This window comes from Phodopus roborovskii, unplaced genomic scaffold, assembly GCF_943737965.1.
Source record: "Phodopus roborovskii unplaced genomic scaffold, PHOROB, whole genome shotgun sequence".
In the NCBI taxonomy this organism is placed as follows: Eukaryota; Metazoa; Chordata; class Mammalia; order Rodentia; family Cricetidae; genus Phodopus; species Phodopus roborovskii.
In genome coordinates, this window is record NW_026125281.1 from 40,379,087 (window position 1) to 40,401,653 (window position 22,567).

Genomic DNA, 22,567 nt, shown 5'->3' on the forward strand with positions numbered 1-22,567 from the left:
ATATAGATGTAAGCTTTTAAAAGAAGAATTTTAAGCAAGCCATCAAGCATATTTGTTTAAACTGTTTTGCCTGTTTTAAAGTTTACATGCTATTTTTAATGTTATGTATGATTGAAAAAAAATGAAGCTTAAAGTTCCTTGAAATTTAATTGGGAAAAAATGTAAAGCTCTTTGATGGACTTTTCCCATGATTTGTGCGATTTTTTTTTTTTTTTAACAGATGGTTCAAATGCACAAAGCAATGGAAATGTAGAAATGAAAAGCAGAGCCTTAAGGAGTCCTCAGAAATCCTGCTGATGGCGCAGGATGGGGTGGAACAGGCGCCTCTCTCCTTGGCTGCCAGGGTGTCAAGAGACTTCGCATTTACTAGGTTAACCTCTGCTACAGGGGTAACTTACCCCAGACACAGGTTTTGCTGTGTAGCTCATGTTGACCTTGAACTCTCAACTATTTTCTTGCTTCAGCCTCTTTGCGGGTATTGGCGAGAAGAAATTCCTTTGAAATACTTGAGCAGTTCAATACATCGAGAATCTCCGGGTTTGTAGGCCTGTCCATCCTGGTGTCAATTTAGATACTAAAACTGGGGTGCAAAATATGTAAATTAAAAAAGCCTTCCCACCTTCTTACATGCTGGGGGTTCAGGGGGGGCACCCAAGTCACCTCACTGCTGATCAAGTCAGAACACCCTTTCCACCTTGGAAGTCGGAAACCTAAAGTGAACCCTGGAAGCAGCTGGGGAGTCCAGCAGGCTTGAGGATACTGACTTTAGCCTGAGTTAACGAGGGAGCCTGAGCCTCTTGCAGAGTGCCTGGGAGGGACGCTGGGGGTTGGAGATAGTTTGGAGCGCAGAGGGCCGGGCGATCACAGTGGGCCCGGAGGGGAGCAGGTCGCACTCGGGCGAGGCTGCGGAGCAGTGCCGGGCGCCGGGAGCGAAGTGCGCGCGGCGGGACCGGGCGGGGACCGGGCGGGGACAGCGAGGGGCGGGGAGCGCGGAGGAGGGTCGGCCCTGGAGCTTCAGCCCGGCCCGGCCCGCGTGCACTCGGCACAGGGGGCGGGTTTCCCTGCGGGCCCGAGTCGCCGCGGGCCACCACCGGCTAAGTGCGCGCCACTGTCCCCACGGCCCCGCGAGTGGCGCTGCCAGGAGGCTGCGCTCTGCGGCGCAGCCAGAGCCTCGCTACCCCCACGCTACGAACGAGCGACGATGCACCCCGGTGACAGCGCCCTGAGCCTCCGCCCGGCTACCGGGCAGCTGCACTGAGCCCGGCGCGCGGGGCCCGGTCCTCCGCGCTTCCCCGCGCTTCCCCGCGATCACAGTGTCCTCCGCAGCCGCCGCTACCGCGGCCCCCGCGCCTGGGCCATGGGGCTGCCCACTCTGGAGTTCAGCGACTCGTACTTGGACAGCCCGGATTTCAGGGAGAGACTTCAGTGTCACGAGATCGAGCTGGAGAGAACCAACAAGTTCATCAAAGAGCTGCTGAAGGATGGCTCCCTGCTCATCGGGGCGCTGAGGAGTGAGTGGCGGGCCCCGGGGTGTACTGGGCCCCGCGGGGTGCGGGACCCTGGTTGGGAAGTTCAGACCGAGCTTCTTTTGTTTGAATGGATTGGGGACAAAAGCTGAAGGGCTCCCCTGCTGGTGGCCAACAAAGTCTGTTCGGAGTGGTTCGTATTTACTTCCCTGGCAACACTGGGAAGGCAAAGATCCCCAGGCAACTTTTGTAGTTTGTAGCTAAAAAAGATGTTGGGCACGTTCACTTTTGTTTGTTGTTGTCAAGGTTTAGGTGTCTGACTGTGCTTTGTTTTGTTTGTTTTTATTCATTTTTTGGTTGTTGTTTTGTTTTTCTTTTTTAAAGTCCTAGACTTTGCCAGGCATGGTGGTGCATGCCGGTGATGCTTGCTCTGGCTGGCGAGCTGAGGCAGGAGAATGTCAGGGGTTTGGGGTCTGAATTAAGAATGAAATTCCATGTCAGCCTGGGCAACAGAATGAGATCCTGTCTCAAACAAATGCTCCTGGGGACATCAAGAGCCTAGTTTCCAGAGTTAAAATGGAGCTAGAGAATTCAGTACTATTTTAGAAAAATAATCCCATACAACAGTGACTCGTCATTGATTTGGCTGTTTAAAAATACACGTCTGCAGTTTGGCCATTGAAAGCTGTTGGGACACAGCACAGTGCCGGTGGATTTTACAGCCCCAGAGTTTTCTGTGACTACCGTATTTTGGCCTGCATCGTGTGTGGCGTTGGTCACTGGTGAGAACTCAGTTCTGAGACATCTGATGGATGTCAGTGTCTGGGTTCTGCCCACTTTCCCACACCCCTCCCGACGGGATATTCTTTCTTCTTTTCTCCTCCAGAACGTCCCCCCTTCAGTTATTACAACTTTTAAAAGTTTCTCAACCCAGAATTTCTCATACTGGGAACCAAATGAATTACCACCCGCTAAAGCTTCACCACTGCCTTCCCCAGGCCTGTGTGTCTTAAATAGAAGCGTGGGAAGACCTCGGCTTCTGAGGCTGGGTCTTTGGCCCCTCATGAAGGCACTGCCATTGGCCAGAGAGGCCTCTGGTGGTTTGGTGGTCCCCAGCACATTCCTGAGGTGCTGTCAATACACAGGTGGGTTGCAAGCAAGTCTATAGGATTGGGATTTGTGTGTACCTGCAGCAGGCTCAGCGTCTGCTCTATACTTTGGACACTGTATTACTATTTCTCTTAGGTGTCTTGAAATGAATGCTTTCCAGATCTTTTCTGGTTGTAGCCATATCCAGCGCTCAGATATTTATGCACCACCTGTGTTATTCGTCCAGAATAAAGAAAATATGTTTATGCCCATTGTGAATTAATCTGAATTAGAGACTATGATGACGATTATTTACATGGTTTGTGAAAACGAAGCTTCTGTGCAGTTCTTTGAGTGGTTATCTCACAAATGTAAACTCCTTTCTCTCTGGTTTGAAATCTTGGTTAAGGTCTCAGAACACATTTTCCTGAGCACCAGGGAGCAAGTGTGATGGCTTCTCAGAGAGGTCCCTTTCCCAGAGTGCCCTGCCAGGCTGGCTCACGCTTTGAGTAGCAGGTGGTCAGCATTTGGTGTTTCGTGAGTTGACAGTATTCCCTGACATGTTTTATTTCACTGGTGATAGCACATACTTTCTTGGGACTCTGCAGTCTAGCTCTCTAGGGCTGTTCTTGACTATGTCTCTGAGGGTGTGTAGAGGGTGTGAAGCCTTGGAGGGCACCAGGCAAGCCCAACCTGGCAACACTGAGACCTGAAAACACACTGGTCTGCATACACAGCTTCCTGGGAAGAGCGCAGCCTGTGGGCCGGCCCTAGGTTGGACACACTTGAGACCCTGCCTCCTGAATTTGGCCTTATGCCCTTGACTGTAGAAACCTGCTGTAGTTCTGGAATGCTTTGTGAGATGAGTGTATAACCATAACTAACACAAACTTGTCACTGTTTCCATTTCGGAAGAAACTTTTATTTCTCATTACATGAATTCCCAGGGCTGGCCATGTAAGCCAGACCACCTGTTTTCCCATGCTGGAACCCATAGTGGAAGGAGAGAAGTAACTCCCAGAACTCACTTCAATTGATCCTAGGCATGCCAACACACACACACACACACACACACACACACACACACACACACACGTGCACACACCGGTACCAGCTGTCTAATGGGGACTTTTGAAGCAAAAAACATGCTGAAGAGGCAGGAGAGGGCTGCTTTGTGCTGCCTCCTCCACTTCTGACCCCTGAAGATGATGCTCCAGGCCGGGCTGCAGCTCTAGGTGCCCATCCTCCAAAGCTGCTAGCATAGGGCCCTGTTGGAAGGGCTGAAGTCGCCTTAGCGCTCTCCCAGGCCCACCAAGGGAGCCCTGCTCCAGCCTGGCTGTCCTGACTCTTTTCCTACCTATCTGAAGAAGTCTTCAACTGGTTTAATAGTTGTGTCCGTGACCATTTCGGGATTTTAACTGAACGTGTTGTTTCACTAATAGTGATTTTCTAATGTGACCTGTTTAACTAAAGTCAGCAGTGTCTGATTTCTATTCTTAATGATGTGGTCATTTTTTCAGCGTGCATTCCTGAGTGTTTGTTTGATGCAGAGAGTCTAGGGCAGCCCAGAGTGGCCTTGAGCTCCCTATCTTCATGTCTCTACCTCTAGAGTCCCGGGATTATTGGCAGATAGCACTACACTCATTGTGCTTGGTCTCTTATGGTTTATACGTACATGCCTGTCCCAGACCCATGTTTCTCTAGCTGGTTGTATGGAAAATTACTTACATCTTGAATGAGATAGTTTTATTTTGTGGGTTTTGTTGTTGTTCCTTCGTATTTGTAGACAAGATCTTACTATGTAGTTCAGACAGTCCTTGAGTTTGAAATCCAGCTGCTTCAGCTTCCTGGGTTTAGGAATCACAGCATTGCATTGCCATAATGAATTGAACCAGATTTAAATTATATTTTATGCATATGAGCGTTGGCCTGCATGTATATGTCTGCAGCATATGTATGCAGTGCCTGCAAAGACCAAAGGGCAGTGTCAGATCTCTGGACTGAAGTTATAGACAGTTGTGAGCCATGATGTAGATGCTGGGAATCAAACTCGCGTCCTCTGGAAGGGCAGCTAGTGTTTCCATTTTTTACTTATTTATTTACTGTGGATGCTGGGAATCAAACTCGTGTCCTCTGGAAGGGCAGCTAGTGTTTCAATTTTTACTTATTTACTTGCTTGTTTATTTTATGATATGAGGGCCCCTATGTTGCCAGGATAAGTTTGAACATTTCAGCTCGCTTGCTTTTCTTGCCTTCAGTTTCCAGAGTTGTTGGTCTGACAGGCTCACATGATTCTGCTTTAAATGATTCCATTCCGTTTTTGTACCCACTCTGAGGAAGAGGGTGGTAGCTTACCATATTCATCTTGACTTGAGTTCAAATTCCAAGTGTGATAGCTGCCAATTAGCTACAAACATTACACCTAGGGTTATCGATGTATTTCGTCACATACGTTCTATTTATTTGACGTTGTTCTTGATAACAGTGATTCCAGTTTGGTTCAGACCGTGTGACTCAGAAGCCCCACCCTTATCAAATATTATGTTATGTGAACTTTATTCCTTTATCAGGTGCCAGTCTTAAAATCTTTAAATCACAGGTTTTTACTGATATTTCCCCTTTAAGGATCATACGTGGTAAAATAGTTCACTATTAGTCTCTCATATTCTTTCCCGTATGCTTTCCCCCCTATATGTTGCATTTAAAGAATCCTTGAGAGAAAAATGAACTTGTTCTTGACGTACATTGCAGGAACAGAAGTGGGGTGGCCATAGAGATAGACTCGGGTGAACCATAACAGATTTCACCTGTTCTAACTGTACAGGAGAGATGTGTGCAGTGATGCAGAGGCTGGCTTCAGTTAGCCGTTCTGCAGCATACATGTGTGTCAAATGTAACTCAACGTGCCACACGTGTTTATATTTTTGGTAGTTTTCATTTGCATATGTGTGTGCTCGCACAGGGCAGAGGACAAGTTCAGGTTGTCATTTCTGTTTTATTGTTCACCCTGTTTTCAGACTTAGGATCTCTCTGGCCTGGGACTCACCAAGTAGGTGTGGCTGGCTGCCCATGAAGGTCCTAGGGTCCTTCTGTCTGTCCCTCCAGTGCTGTGTGAACAAACACCACCACACACCCACTTATTTATTTATTCATTTATTTATTTATGGGTTCTGGAGACGGACTCCTGGCCTTCAGGCTTACATGGTAAGCATGTTACCGAGTAAGCCATCTGCCTAGCCAGATCTTGTAATTTAAAACCAATCAACCAATAATCTAAATACCTATTGCCCTCTGTATCTACAATCAGAAAAAAAAGTGAAAAGAGAAAGATAACTATACAGACTTTATCATTTCCTTACTTCTGTTCCACTGCTATGAAGAGACACCACGACCAAGGCAGCTCTTATGGACAGAAGCATTTAATTGGGGCTTGCTTATACAGCTTCAGAGGGTAAGTCCGTTGTCATCATAGCAGGAAGGAGACAGGCCTGGTGCTGGAGCAGTAGCTAAGAGCTTTAAATCCTGATCTGCAGGCAGCTGGAAGAGGAAGAGGGTGGGTTCTAGGAGGCTCTTGAAACCTCAAGGCCTAGTACCTTCAGTGACACACCTCCTCCAACACGCTACACCTTCCAATTCTTCCAGACAGTTCCACGAACTGGGGACCGAGCATTCAAACACATGAGCCTGGGGAGGGGCATTCGCAGGCAGCCTCACTACCACAGTCCTTTGTCGTTTCCCCAAAGCAGTAGGCATCAGCAGTGTCCCAGACAGGAGGTACAGAGCTAGTGCGATGTGTGTGTGTCCTGTGCCCTTTACTAAGTGATGCTATTGGGCTTCAGTGGCTCCAGGGGTCCTGGAAGCACCCTGGTGGATACAGAAATACGATGATAGGCAGACTAGACAACCCTTCTGTCAGCATCCTTCCCTCCAGCCTGCTCTGCAGCAGCATCTGGACCAGCTTTCCTCTATTCTGGCTTTCCTCTTGGGGACTCATGCTGGAACTGGCTAGCTATGTGGTTTGCTGTTGAGAGTTTCTTAAGCCTGTATGTTTGGGGTTCTTTAAAAGGGAAAAAGCATAATAGAGACTCATATGTACTGACACATTTACTGTGATTGTTTAAATATATGTGTGATGGATAATTTTGGTGGCCAATTTGACAAGACCTGTGAAAAGGGAACCTCAGCTGAGGGCTTCGCCTCCACAGCAGCAGCCCGTGCAACGTCTGCGAAGCACTTTCTTGGTTGGTCAATTGATACTGTGGACAGTATCATCCCTCCGAGCTGTCAAAAGGTGGCTTACAGTGAGATAGAGAGCCAGTAAACAGTGTTTCTCCATGATTTCTTCTTCAGATTCTGCCCTCACTCCCCTCAATGACACAATGTGACCCGGAAGTATAAGCTGAATAAGCCCTTCCCTTCCCAACCCTTGCTCCTGTTGTTAATCCCAGCACCACAGATTAGGGCAATACATACATGAAATGGACTCTATGTATTACATTCATATATCTTAGAAGCAAATACGCTTACAATTTTAATGTAAACAATATTGAAAAAACCAACACAGAACTTGTCAACGCCGTATAATTAATTTAATGATGTTGTTTTGCAGAAGCTAATTTTCCTCACAGAGATAGTTGTAGTTTGTGCCTTTCCCCCCTGAGCCTTGTTGATGGCCCTCCCTCACTGACCCAGGCAATCACTGGATTTGTCACCTGCTTTCTTGAAGCAGATGTTTACGACACTAGTGCCCCATGAACCCAAGAAGCTGCCTTGTGCTCATTGCAGTGATTGGGATGAGGTGCAAGTTGAAGTTGTAGAATACGCTAGGGTGGTAACTAGCATAGTTTAGCATGGTTACCTCAGTGTGAAGTTCACTGCTACCCATGTATTTGTGATCTGAAATGAGGTAGATGTTAAAGGTAAAAGGAAAACCCAGGGTCACTTACCACAGTGAATTGTCTTAGAAAGGCAGCTGGTGTGTGGGCACGGACCTATCAGCCTACTGCCTGGGGGCGCAGGCAGTAGGAGGATGAAGGAGTCTATGGTTTGACTTGATACCTTGGTTAAGTAGCCAGGTGGAGGCCCCTCTGGGCTACAGGAGACCCTTCTGAAACAACAGCAATAACAAAGAGGAGTTGTGGGAAAGACGCCATCTCCCATCTGCTGCACAAACTCAACCTTCTTTATGGACTTTCACTAACCCAGGCTCTGCTTTGTATACTCCAGACCTGCTCTAAAGGAGAAAGGAAGCGTTTACGGCATTTGAGAGGCTGTCCATGGTTCCCTCCTGTTTACATAGTCATTTGCAGGCATGCCGAGAAGTGTCCTCAGCGCACAGCATCTTCCTGGGATCTGAGCTTGCAGTAGGGCTGTCTCCGCGGAAGTGGCATCCACGGAGCCTGTTTACTCCGGAGTGCTGTGCCTTTCACCGACGTGGTTTCGCTTGCTGGATGAGGCGGTCCAGTCAAAAGTGTGAATGTGTAATTACCTCACCATTCATTTGCTTCTTATAGTCCTTAGAACCCAAGGTAAATGAGCAGAAGCCTTTCAAATAAGCTGTAATTAATTTTAGGAGCTGGGTTCAGACTACGGCACTTTACGGTGATTTCGGGGGCCTTGTTCCTAGGGATGGCAATCACACTTGTGTTAATTTAAATGGGTGCCTTGGTACTCATCAGAGTGGAGCTAAGCCGGCCAGCATGGCTGACTATTCCAGTCTAGCTCATTGTGTGTTCCACAGGAACTTAGTGGGCACTCTAGAATGCTGTCTGTTTCTCCGATTTCCCTCGCAAAGGATAGGCATTGAGGTGGTTTTCTGGGTTAGAAGGTCAGAAAAATGGGTTGCAATTGGGATAGAAAGGCAGTGCCTGTGTGTTGGAAGGGACACCTTCCCAGTAACTACTTCCTGCATGGCCTCCGGTCACGAGGGCTAGGAACTTCTTAGAGTGCAGGAAATCTGGGGAACCATTACATTCTGAGTCACTGAAAAGCTGATCTCAGAAACAGTGATATTTAGGCTTATGTAAGATAAAAAGAATACAGTTGACATTCAGCATTGTTTTGGTGACAAGTATAAGTCTATGAGAGTTTTATACATTTCTATGGAAAGTGGCTAATCTTTCCCCTGGATTCCTAAGCAGAAACAGGAGATTTAGGAAATTGAGATATTACGCTGCTTTGAGTAAATATGTAATAATGAATTGCTTGTGATGGACAGATGAGAGAAGAAAGGGAATAAATGTGTACAATGTTGAGCTTCTTTCATGAGCCTTGTTTATTGGCAGAGCTCTGATCACAGTGCCAGCCATCAAGCTGCTTAGATCGCATTCTGCCCATGTTAGCTTCCAAACGGATACCAAGTCCCTACCTGTCCCCAGTTCAGGTAGGAACTCTGCCAGCTTTTCCCTTTCTTTGAGCCTGCCAGAGCACTGCCCCAAATCTAATAATCCCTATAGTATGTCTTCAGTAGAGCAGGCCTCATCAACCAAGAGTTGCTTTTACCAACTTTCACCTTGAAAGACAGAGCCCACCGCCAAGCGCCTGGTCATGTAGGTCATGGAACCCTGGCTTCATCTTTCATAGAAGCCTAGCTCTTGAGTTACGATGTTGATGTCTGGCTTCTGTATTATCATAGCAACTCACATAAAACTAGTTCATCCCAATAGCCCCTGAGGCAAAGGGCAAGGGCAAGGTCATTGAATGTAATTATTTGTGGTGGTGCATGCCTGTAATCCCAGCAATTGAGACAGGAAGGACAGGAGTCTAGTGTCATCCATGGTTACATAGTGAGTTTGAGGTCAATATGAGTTATGTGTGACCCTGTCTCAGAAGAACAAGAAGGAAGAGGCAGAAGAGGAAGAAGAAGAGAAAAGGAAAGTTATGTAATCTTTGGGTGAACTTATATTTTAAAAATTATTATTAGCTAGGCATGGTGGTCTATGCTTTTAATCCAGCACTTAGAAGGCAAAGCCAGACAGATGTCTGAGTTTGAGTGTAGCCTAGTCTACAGAACAAGTTCCAGGATACCCAGGGAGACACGGAAACCCTGTCTTGGCAAACAAAAATAAAAATTATTGTTTTGTGTGCATGTGGTGCTGGTGTCAGAGATGAGTTGGTTCTTTTGTTCACTTGGGTTCCAGGGATGGAACCAGTGTTTCCAGGGTTACACAGCAAGCACCCCCCATCTCCTCAGCCCAGATTTAAACGTTAGGAGGCATCTATTTGGATGTGAGTAACGGGAACACTCTATAGCATCCGACTTCACTGTCAATAATCTAGCTTTCATTGCACACCTTTAAAAATAGCATTTGGGATCTTCAAACAAGAGGATTTTGAGTTCCAGGTTTTCCAGGACTCTGCAACCAGGCCCTGTCTGGAAAGGAAACACCCAGTTACTGCACTGAGGCAGGAGTTGTGGTGGAGCCTGCACACATTAGTGGTGTGTAAAGTGCATGTTTGCATTGAAACATGCCAAATGCAGAGAGGGAAGATGCACACAGGCTACGCAGGCTGCTGGGGAGTTTTGGTTCCTGGGATTTTTTTTCAACCTTTCTCACTTTTGCAGAGATGTGGATGCCTAGAAAATTAGGAAAGTCAGATTTTCTACATTTTGCATTCTCAAGTTCAAATAACATTTTAGATTATAATGGACATGCAGGGAGTGAGGCAAGAGTCGAATATCGAAAGAACACCGCAGAACAGTGTAGTGAGCATTGATTTTTCTTTTCCCATTCTAGGTTTTAGATTGGCTATTGAAAGACTATTCCTAAGGGCATTTTAGGAAATGCAAAATCCCTGGGCAGTGGTGGCCCATGCCTTTAATCTTAGCAGTAGGGAGGCAGAGGCAGGTGGATGTCTGAGTTGGAGGCCAGCCTGGCCTACAGAGTTCCAGGACAGGACTATACAGAGAAACCCTGTCTTGAAGAACCAACCCAACCCCCCCCAAAAAAATACAAAAGAAAAAGAAAAGAAAGGAAGGAAGGAAAGAAGGAAGGGATGAAGGAAGGAAGGAAAAAATTGTAAAATCATGACATTTTAACAAGGTTGGCTTATCTGATTTGGTTGATTTTCTGACATCATAAATAATGTCATATGACAATCATCCCTTGACTTCTTCAAGTGAGTGAGCAGTTTCTCTGAACTTAAAGGTCCATCTTCAGCAGATGAGAGAAAAGTTTTCCCACATAGGCTTCTGTATGAAGGGAAGATGGTAGCTTAGAAAATGACTTTCCAGGTGGGCCTGCAAGGCCCAGATGGCCTGTGAATTTGGTCAGCCTGTTTTTTTTTTTGTTTTTGTTTTGTTTTGTTTTGTTTTGATTTTGTGAAACAGGGTTTCTGTGTTTCAAAATAGTTCTGGCTGTCCTGGAACTTGCTCTGTAGATCAGGCTGGCCTCGTACTCAGAAACCCACCTGCCTCTGCCTCCCCAGTGCTAGGATTAAAGGTGTGCACCACCACTACCCGGCTGACACCTACTTTTGAGGTCATCCTGGCAGCTGTTAGTAAGAGAAGGCAACAATAATTTGGTGGGGTCTGTGGACTAGTCAAGAGCAGGGGCTGATGGGTAACGAACACTGAGTAGGAATCAGGGAGGAAGACTGATGTGTCTCAGTGTGACTATTGAAGAAGGATGTCTCAAGGAAGAGGGAGGGATGTTCAGATCACACACACACACACACACACACATATATAATCTGATTTTGAAGGACAGCCAGGCCTGGAGAATATGGATGGATGGACAGGAAGTCTGACCATGGGGACAGCATTGGAAGAGATGACCCTTGCAGGGTAAAGAAAGAATATATAATGAACAACCCTCATAGAGGAAAACCAGGAAAGGACCAGATGGCAGACGCGTTTTGTCTCAGATGGTCAGGTTCAGGCCAAGCTTCACGTGGAAGCTTCAGTTTACCTGTGTTTGAGACTGAGCTTTGAACTTCTGTCAGGGTGTCCGCTAGCTCAAGGTGATGCCAGTGCATCTGGATAACAGACAAGGAGAACGCTTGCATTGTCACTCACAGACATGCCTGGTGTGTCACGTGTGGTCATTAGGACACGTTAGCACTTGGTAGGCGTGTGGGAGATGCAGCATTAACAGAAGGTCCCATTTAGTAGACCGAGCTTGGGCTTTGGAGTGAGTGATGTGATGTCCCCTTTCAGTTCCACGGCTGTCGTTTGTAAGTGTGGGCCTATCCTGTGTGTCTCTCATGACTCACCCACTTCAGAGCATTGAATGATGTCTACTTCACATGCATATATCTCTTTGTATTGAATACATTTAAATTTTTACTTATACAATGTGCATGGGTACTTTGCCTGCATATACGGCTGTGTACCACACACGCACGTGACCGGTGCTCTCAGAGGCCAGAAAAGGGAACAGATCCTCTGGAACAGGGGTTACAGCCATCATGTGGGTGTTGAGAATTGAGCCTGGTTCCTCCTGGAAAAGCTGCTGAGCCATCTCTCCAGCCTCGTACTGGACACTTGACATCTGCAGAGTATATAGGACAATGAATGGCACGATCTTCAATATTAATTTTCTCATCCTTTCCTCCCTCTAGCTAATGATGCTATGAAATGAATGTGCTCATTAGATGGCCAGATTGACAAGAGGTTGTGTCCGGCTAATATCTGGAAATGATGAAGTCTAGGTTGTCATCAGACCCCTTAATAGTGGGACTGATTCCAAAACTATGAGAAGAAAAATCATGGAGGAGAACTAGAATACTATGGAATCTTACTACTGTGAGCTTGATTAGATTGGGTTATAAGAACTTGGTAGGGGCTGGAGACAGCTCAGAGGTTAAGAGCAGTGTTGCTCTTCCAGAGGTCCTGACTCCAATTCCCAGCGACCACATGGTGGCTCACAACCATCTGTAATGAGATCTGGTGCCCTCTTCTACTGTGCAGGCATGCGTGCAGGTAGAACACTGTATGCATAATAAAAGAACAGCAACAAAATAAAAAATTGATATTTGTGGGCTGATATGACTCAGTTGGTGGAGGGCTTGCCCAGGATGTAGGAGACTCCTCGCAATTCAATTCTTAGCACTGCACAAACTGGCTGTGGCAGTGTGCCTGTATCCCAGCACTTAGGAGGCAGAGCAGGAGGATCACAAGCTCATAGTTCTAGGACAGCCTGGACTACACCAAATTCTGTCTTAAATAGAAAGGAAGGGAGGGAGGAGAGAATCTTCTCCTGGGCCAATGGGATGGCGCAAGGCTGATGAATTTAGCTCAGTCCCCAGAATCCGTAGTGGAAGGAGAGGACAGACTCCAGAAGTGACCTTCTGACCTCCACACTCAGGTACAAACATTACACCTTTGCTCACACACATGCTACACACACACACACACACACACACACACACACACACACACTAAAATGAATCTTTTGTTCAGCAACTATAATATTGTATAGTGACTCAGATGTAGGAGGCATTGCTACAAAAGTGAAACTGTACAACTGATTATGATTTGTTGTTAAAATGCTGTATTAATTACTACATTGCTTATTTTCAGGGTACCATTTCAAAGGATATTTTTTTTTTAGCAAGGTCTCACAGTGTAGCTCTGACTAACTCCCTACACAGACCAAACTGCCCTCATTCCCATAGAGATCCCCACCTACTTCTGCCCCCTGAGAGCTGAGATTAAAGGTGTGTACCACCACACCCAGCTCAAAGGGCTGCTTTTTAATTTTTAGGGGATGACATCTGCTTTTTATGTTTCATTACTGCCATGACTCTTACCCTATTAAAAATTCAGTGATGGTTTTCATATACATAGACTTGTGCCCCTGTTACATTACTTTTAGTTTTTGTTTTTAAATCACCCTGGTTAGCCCCTCCCATCTCATACAATGATAAAGTAATACTGTTATTACAATGCTCTATAAAGAATCTGTTCCAGGCTGTTCAATGACGATGGAATGTATTTCACCTTTAATTTAAACTTTCATGTCAAAATGGACACACTTTAAATACAATGTACTTAAGTAAATCATGGTAATAGAGTGTTCACACCGTTATGTCCAGAATTCACACCATGCTGTTAAATACTTCCATTGCAGTTTTTGTAGTAGAACGTCCGCAGACTGCAGGTGCAGTTTACAGGTAAGGAGTTTGAAACCATCTACATACGGGATGTAAAGGGAACCCGAGCCGCTGCATTTTATGTAGAGGAAGGTTTGCAGTGGGCTCCAGTTCACCAAAAGGAAATTGGATCATGTATCTGCTATGTGATTGAGTAAGACTTCCATCTGGTGAAGAATTCCTTCTGGAACGAAGCCTGTGGTGTCCAGGTGTTTAAGAAGCCCTGGCAGGCTGAGGGGCTGGGGTACAACCACAGCCTCTGCCTGAAGATCAGAGTGCAAAGGCAGCCACACTAGTTAGCTATAGAGGCCAGGCAGTGGTGGCACGCACCTCTAATCCCAGCACTCAGGTGACCCCAGCACTTGGGAACACAGGGCTCTAGTCCCAGCTCTAAGGAGGTGGAGACAGGAAGGGAAATGGCTGGGCCGAGGGAGGAATACAAGGCAGGAGGAGACAGGAGCTCATGGCAGTCTAGGCCGTCAGTCTGAGGGTTCATGGAGGTTGGGTGGCCCATTTGGCCTGAGGTACATGTAAGAGCTAGTGTCTGGCTGCTTTGCTTCTCTGATCACAGTATGTGGGTATACATGTGTCTCTCTCTCTGTGTGTGTGTGAGTGTATGTGTGTGTGTATTTGTGTATGTGGGGGGTGTGGTATGTGATGTATTTGTATATATGTGCATTTGTGTGTGTATTTATTTGTGTGTGTATGCACTTGTGTATGTTTATATTTGTGTGTGTATGTATGCATGTATATGTGTGTATGTATTTGTGTGTGTATATGTGTGTGAGTGTGCATTTGTCCATGTATGCATTTTTGTGTGTGTATATTTGTATGTGTGCATGTATTTGTGTGTGTGTGTGTGTGTGTGTGTGTGTGTATGGCCCATGAACTTCAAAGCTTAAGCAGATAACTAACTGTGAGTCAGTCAGGGAGACACTGGGGGAAACAGAGCTTTTCAGACTTTACTCTTTAACTTCTTTTGTTTCTAATCAGATTCTCTGTAAATTATTTGCTAGCAACTTTGATTCTGAATCTGTGCAAACATTGCCTTCCTGCCGTTCCACCTCCATTTCCTGGTTATTTACTTCGTTTTTTTTGTTGTTTGTTTGTTTTTGTTTTTGTATTTATGCAGTTCTGTCTGAGCAATGCATTTGTGTCCTTTGGAAATGGCACATTTCTATGGCACAGGCTATCCTGAAGTACACAGGTCTGCTCTGTCTTATTTGGCTGTGGCAAGCATCCAGTTCAATGAGCCAATTAATTATCCCAGGTGTTCCATGAAAATATAACTGGTGTTCCTAACTAGGGTTCTTCTGAATTGTAGGTTCAGGCTTTAAGCATGTTGAGAATATATCTCTGACAACCATTCTAGCACAGAGCCTCTAGTGAGTTTAATTTATTTTGTACTTGTGTGTGTGTGTGTATGTGTGTGTATGTCTAGGAAAGATGCCAGTTTCTGTGGAAATCCCTCACAGGAAGCAAGACATGGCATTATTATATTGAAGTGACACTTGCTGAGGCAGAGGAATCACAGTTGACTTGAGAAAGTGAGGACTCTGGGTTCAGTATCTGGCTTTTACTGTCCCTGAGATTGGCTTCAGTTGGTAGCCTTGGGAGTGGACCTGGACCTGGTGAATTTATACCTTTCTCTGAGGCTGTTTGCAAGCCTAAGTTTGGGATAGCTGGCTCCATTCCACAGATCCGTTCCAATTAAGTTCAAGCATTTATTACATCACTATTAGCTAGTGTGTTAATCAGGCTTTATTTATTTATTTGTTTGTCTATTGTTTGTTTTTCACTGTGTAACCCTGGCTGTCCTAGAATTCACTCTGTAGACCAGGCTGGCCTTGAACTCACAGAGACCAGCCTGCTTCTGCCTCCTGAGTGCTGCAATTGCATTGATCCGTTTTTTATTCTTCAATCACTGATAAGATGTATCAGAAGATCACCTCAGCAGAAAAGAAGCTAATTTTGGCTCCTATTTCAGAGCTTTCCCCTTGGCTCATACTTGATTTCTCTGATGTTGTAGAAGCTCAGGGTAGAACACTGAGGTAAGGGGTAGATGGCATGGGAAACTGTCCAGCGCCTGACAGCTGGGAAACAGAAATGGAAGGCGCCAGGGTCCCTAGAGGTCCTCAGTGTCTTGAAAGGGTACACCTCCTCTGTGTCTTGTGCTAGCAGGAAAGATAATTTGCTTTCTTTAATTTCTGTTCAACGTTACTTGAAAATTTTAAGGAATTTAGCCAAGGTGAATTTGGTATAATAATGTTAGTTATTTATTAGCTCCACTTTAGGCCATCTGCAAAAGTTGTTCCCTTGGAAACTATTGTTGCTGGCCCTGTTTGTTCCTTTTCTGTGCCCAGCTTCACTGACTGCTGTTTACCTAGAAGATCCATGTGTTCGTGTTTTTCATGTTGCTTGAATTTAAACATATATACCAATCATCTTCTTAACCAGATTATTATACCAGTGTCTCTTCTGCTCTCTTTTATTGATGAGAAGGAATAATAATTTAAGAATTTTGGACCTGACTTTGTCTGGCCCCTATGAGCAGATACTGTTTTCTAATATGGTGTCAGGATCCTCACTTGCTTCCTGCTTTTTAAATCAGGAGAACGTGTAGTGGGAAGAATGATGCAAAGATTTCTGAAGTCCTGTTTTTTGTCAAACTAGAATCTTTTTATCAGATCTTTCAAATGGTCTTGAGGTGACGAAACAATTTGTTAAACAATCTATGCACCTGCTAAATACATTCTTAAACAGCCTGAGGTAGGAAGATTACCATTAGTGACAGTCTATAATCCTACTTCTGTTAAACTCTATTAAAACATTTCAGAGGATTAACAGCTGTTACACTCACTTTTATGTCAAACAAATGTGTTTGTGTATTTAGTTCTGAGACAATAAAGTTTCACTGGAAGTAGCCATTCCCACACACTTCAACTTCAAACTTGGTAGACTGTTTCATTTTCCTTCTACTTGTGTTAGGAAATGAAATTCTGAAGTTCCATGTGGAAGGCATTTTAGTGAGCAGATTTAACAGCCAACCCCCTGACATCCCGGCATGGATCTTGGACTTGACCAGGATGTAGTAGACATTCATTAGAGCAGATGTACTGGCTAGACTTCAGATTCTTTGACCTGGTTGTACTACACCAGACAGACCTAAAGAATTGTAAAAACAGACCGAATTCAGATCCCGAATTAGTCATACCACGCACACCTTCTTAACTCTTGTCTCCAGTTAGGAAGTGTGGCGGTGGGAAGCTTTGGCCTCTGAGCTTGAATATGAAGGTCTAGAAGAGTCGAGCACAGTGGAAGTCAGTGCCCGGGAGACAGAGTCTCCCTTTTCCTTTGTTTCCTGTTTTCCTGGGTAAGAACAGTCCAGAACAGGCTAGGCTGTGTCCTAGAACAGGGGTCATGCACAGAGAAGCTAGTTGCTCTTAGGCTAGGAAACCTACAGTGGTATGTTTGCCAGATTTCTCAGATGCAGAGAATGCTGGCTTCTGTCCTGGGCAGCTGCTTGAGGCTCAGCAGCCAGGTTGTGTCTTAGGTTCCCTGGCCCCTCCTGCCTTCTCCTGGTAAGAAAAGTTCTTTGCCTACTTGGTTTTCAGAGTAATTTTATGTTTCTCCAGATTTATACTCTGGTATATTCTGCCAGAGCTAAGAACTTAGCTCGGAGTTGTTTGGAGAGTACCCAGGTATGCATCTTGGACCACGAGGAACTTTACATCATGGAAGCAGCCGTTCCTGTTTATAGGAATCTTACAGCATAGAGACGCAGGAAGAGAGCTGAGCGGAGACAGAGCAACTGTAGGCAGCCTTCTCGGAAGAGTGACAGCCTCTGTTCTGCTGGGAGGGCAGCCTGGCCATGCAGAGCAGCACAAGCCCAGCGTTGAAAAGAAAACCAGTTACCTTCATGACTGGCTAATGGGAAGTGAGGGGAGGCCTGGAAAGGAGGGTCAGAATGTCACAGGAATTTGGCCTAAAGTGCACAGCCAACTTCCTTGTCTGATCTCACTGATGGCTGTGCTGGGTTCAAGTCTCTTTATGCTGAATAGAGAGTCCACGTCCCACAACATAACACTTACGGGACAGAATCAGTACAGACCTATTTAAGGGCATCCTACAGGATGTTTTTAAGCTCTGATAGGGAGGTACCAGAATTTAGTTATGAGGAATTGAAATAAATGGGCAGATTCTGGAAATGTAAGGCAGTTAGTGAAGACAGTGGGGTTGGTAGTTGTGACAGTAAACTGATAGAAACTTCTAGTTAGTAAAGTTGCCAGTTGTTGATTCTGAAGAGGAATTGGAGCTGTTTTTGTGGTTTTATGTTCTGGGGTAAAACATGTTTCTTTAGGAGGAATATATTATTAGAAAGTGAAACTGAAGTTGATTCTAAAAACGCACTCAAAAATAGAAGTTAGTCAATAGTTTTACAAGTGTGGATTGTTTTATTTACTTTTGGAAATTGGTCTGCATGAAAGAAGGAAAATATTCCTCTTCTCTTCCTTTTAAACTGTCTAAAGGTCATTTATTGAACAAATATGTAGCATGAAGGAAGAGAAAAAAATAAGTTAGCAAAGGTGGAGAGTGATGATTTAGAGTGCAGTTCTGAAGGGGGGTGTTCCCAGATGAACTCTTGTGGTACTTAAAGCTGTAGGGTTAAGTATTCTCAGGGGTCCACCATGGCCTAGAACAGATGTCTAACAAACACCACTGGCCATTCATCAACCTGAAGATGGTTCCGGGCTGGGCAGAGAACACATTCCAGACTGTGGAGACACCCTTCTGGGCTTTGCATGTGGGGAAGAGATGTCACCTGGAGCTTGACACAGATTTAATGTTAACTCTCTACAAGAAGTGTTCTAGCATCGTATTGGCGCCTTAAGTCCCTTTTGTCAAGTGTCCCAGTGGTTCTGAGTTTGGTCTTATCCTAGATGGTTGCTGCCATCTACTTAGTAAGTTGGATTAATGTTGTGGAAAAATGGAAAAAATAAGGTGAAATAATGTGTGAGGCAAACATTGTTTAATGAAACCTACCTGGTTTTGGAGATACACCTGAGTAAGAAGAATATTGTTCTTTAAAAGATTTCTTGTATTCACTTATTTATGTGTGTGTGAGCATGTGTGTGTGTGTGTTTTCTGTATTCACCATCTGTACTCTGGGGTTGAAATTCAGGTTATTGGGCTTGGTAGCAAGCACTTTTATCCACTAAGTCTTCTTGTTGGTGCAAAATGTGAATCCTAGTCAAAAATTAAAAACAAGGGCTGCATCTCATGACATGTGTGACTCTCTAGCGTGGATGAGGTGAAGGCTCTTAACTCTGCTCAGGTGGGTAAGCAGCCTTGTTGCTGAGGAGTGTGCTGGTGCCCCAGAGCCAGTGTAGAGTCACAGCCCTCCAGTGAGTTCACATCTCACGGGGTCTATGAGGCCCTTCTGAGTAAAACCTTGTTAACCCCTTGTAAAAAATCTAGATGGTGCTCAGACCATCTCATTCAACAAGTAACATGAAGTTCAAGACAGCTAATTCACCTCTTGAAAACAGACATTTTCTACTTACAACTCTGAAATCAGTCTTGCCTTTCTATTCTATTCTATGGAGCGTTTCAATGTTTGGGAGTGATGTAGCATGAATAATGAAAACCCAGAGACAGATATTTGAGTTCAAGCTGAAGATCAAAGAAGCCAAGTGACCAAGCCATTGGAGAACTGTCACCTCTACCAATGCTTAGACCATAGCAGTGATTTACTCAACCTCAGATTGCATCTCCAGGCTGCACTGCTCCGCAACAAATCTCAGACTGCTGCCTGAGACTGCACAGAACTCCCTATATTCTCTCTAGTGCTGGGATTAAAGGCGTGAGCTCCGTTTCTCTTTTACACGGATCCACACTCCCATGTAGCCCTGGGTGACCGTGAACTCACAGCGATCCCTCTGCCTCTGTCTCCTGAGTCCTGGGATTGAGGGTTTGTGCCACCAACAAGGCTATGGCTAGCTTTGCATTTTGATCTCCAGGAAAGCTTTATTAGATCATAAACAATATATCACCACAGAGGGACATGGATTGGCTGATAGGAAAAAAGAGGAGATGTACTCAAGTGAGCAAGATTGTAACAGAGAGCAAAGGTTGCCAACTTTGGTTTCAAGATGACAATAAATAAGTCTGATAAAAATTTCAACACATAAAAAGTGGAGAAGCAGAAGTTACAATGTAGGTTAGGAATTTAAAAATGGGTTGCAAATGAGAAATCGAAAACGAGGCCCCGAAGTTAGAACCATCTACCACAGAGTAGGTAATAATTTCTCAATCTTTAGGACATCTATGAATATTGGCTGTATGTACCATCAAAGAAGAAGAAAGAGAAGATGAAGATGTGGATGTTGGGCTGGAGGGCTGCTTAGCCAAGAGCACCTGCTGGTCTTCTAGAGGAATGCACCATAGCAGTCCTGTTGGTGGCTCATAACTACTTCCAATTGGAGCACTGGACAATGCAGTGCCCTCTTGTGGTCTCAGTAGGCCTGCAGGCACATGTGCACATGCTTACAAACACACATTCAAAAGGTGGGAGCTGGGGTTAGAGAAGTAGTTCTGTTGGTAGAATGCTTGCCTGTCATGCACGGGGCCCTGGGTTCAATGCCCAGTACCACTTAAAACTGTCTGGGCTTGGCAGCCAGGGCAGGTGGAAGTAAGAAGGTCAGAAGTTTAGGGTTTGATAACACAGGGAGTGGAGGCCACTCGGGGTACAGGAGACCTTGTCTCCAAAAGCTATAATCAAACAAACAAAAAGTGAACTGATACTGAATCCTGTTTCGAGCCAATGCTCGAATATTTCGCTTATGTGTGTTAATTACTTTTCTGCTGTTGTGCAAAATGCAACTTAGAGGAGAAAAGGCCTTCCCGTTTCCAGTTCCGGGGCGGGGTTTGGGTCTTACAGGCCACCAAGGCTGGGAAGTAAAGGACAAGCACAGGCCTGCCATGCAGCCAGGAAAGAGATCGAATTTCACACATGCAGGAAACAGAGTAAGAACTGGAAGTGGGACCAGGCTAGAAAACCTCAAAGCCCACCCCCAATGACATGTTTCCACTAGTACCTTACCAAAAAGGATGCCACCAGGGGATATTCACATGCGTGAGTCTGTAGGGATTGGTTCTCTTTGTGTAGAGTACCTGTTTAAACGGGTTCTGCGCTGCATGGAGGCTGTGTTTTATCATTAAGCTTTAAGCTAATGAGTGGCATCTGAGACTGGGGAAGTAGCTGGGAGCGCTTCATGACAGCTCAGGATATAGGCGGCTTACTAAACACAGTGATTCTCTTATAGACAGGAAAACCCAACCATCTTTCAAAGGAAACACACATGGCTGAAAAGACCCTGGAAAGATCGGGGAAAGGCCAATTAAAGCACCAAAAATGACAAGTGTTGGGTGCAGGGAGATGAGAAACATTTTAGGGACTGTCTAAATGACGTTCGTTTTCTTTCTCTCTCGTTCTTTCTTCACCACTAGATTTTTTTGTTTGCTTGTTTGTGTTGTTGGTTTTTTAGTGAAATACTTGTGTGCAGAGTTAGAAAGCAGTTACACATGAGTCAGGGTTTGCTCACAGCTACAGATTTGATGGGGATTAAGACGGTAACGGTAAAATGTGCTGCTTCAATCCCTGCCAAAGTGTTGGCTGTCATGATTACTTAGCATTGGTCTCTGTGGTAACAGGAGAAAAATGCGAGGCAAACGAACGGATGGATTCAGAAGAAGTAAGAGATCAGGTCTAGTGGAAGCCTACCGCTGGCCTGCTCTGGGTCACATTCCAGCACGTTCCTTTACTTGCGTGTCTATGTGTGTTATTCTGAGAGCTCAGATCTATGTAGCTATGCTGTGTCCTCTGCTGTAAGGCAGTCTCAAGCACACCTCCCCTCTCCCTCCCTCCCTCCCTGCCTCTGTGTGTGTGTGGGGGGGGGTGCGTGTGTGCGCGTGTTTGCAGGTTCACTGTAATAGGTGGTAAACTTGGCTCTACCAGCTCTCGCTGTCCTGTAGATGTTACACATCTTGAATCTGTTATTGGACACAAAAGAACAGTGCAGCCATTTCACAGTCCCAAAGAGGAGTACTTGGAAAGAGCAGAGGACTGAGAAAGCTTATCACAAAGCTGTTTATCAGTTTTAAATTCCAGGCACTGTCCTTCCATACGCCCGCTGTTGGCTGAGTCACTGAACCCTGTACCCACCCAGCCTGCTGCCAGAGCCAGCATCTGTAAACTCAGCCATCATCACTTCAGTGGGAGATGGTTGTTCCTCCCCATCCTCTTGTCAAGGAGGTGGAAGCCACAGAGAGCATGCTGGGACTCTGAGCTCCTCACATTTCAGCTGTGGCAGGCAGTATCAGAGGCAAGCCATATAGACTGTCCACACAGGGAAGTGGTTTGCATAAACGAAGTGGAAATTTCCAACATGCCACTCATTAATTACTTTCTTCAAACTCCCACTAGGTTCTCAGAAACTATATGTGATCTAACAAAATTAAGTGGGATGTATTCTTCCCAGCTCTGGTATATTGGCGATTTAAGGTGGAACTCAGGACACTCTACAGATTGGAGATTTAAGGTGGAACTTAGAGATACCACAGATGGGTGGTTTCCATGTAGTTATTCTTAATAACACTGGGGAAACAGGAAGAAAATTTATACAGATGGCTGTTCTGATGGTGGGAATGTAATTATTTTTTTTTCTGTTTTCCAAACTTTCTGTAACATTTCAGTACTGTTTATGCAATAATGATAATTTTTAGTAATAACAGAGCTGTTTCTCATGGGAAATACAAACTCTCCAAGAGGAAAATTCCAGATTTATAAAACTAACACTGGGGGAGGTGGTGGTGCATGTCTTTTTAATCCCAATACTCGGAGATAGAGGCAGGAGGAT

At 45.2% G+C, this 22,567-nt stretch overlaps 1 protein-coding gene across 1 annotated transcript in view; it reads left to right on the forward strand.

Annotated features, from left to right (window-relative positions):
* Nucleotides 1-1,140: 1,140 nt before the first annotated feature.
* The window catches only part of Arhgap42 (Rho GTPase activating protein 42), a 224,096-nt gene continuing 202,669 nt past the window's right edge, over nucleotides 1,141-22,567 (forward strand). The window contains exon 1 of the mRNA XM_051199100.1: nucleotides 1,141-1,511. Coding sequence (XP_051055057.1) covers nucleotides 1,358-1,511 — 154 coding nt within the window. The 5' untranslated portion in view covers nucleotides 1,141-1,357. The remainder of the gene's footprint in view (nucleotides 1,512-22,567) is intronic.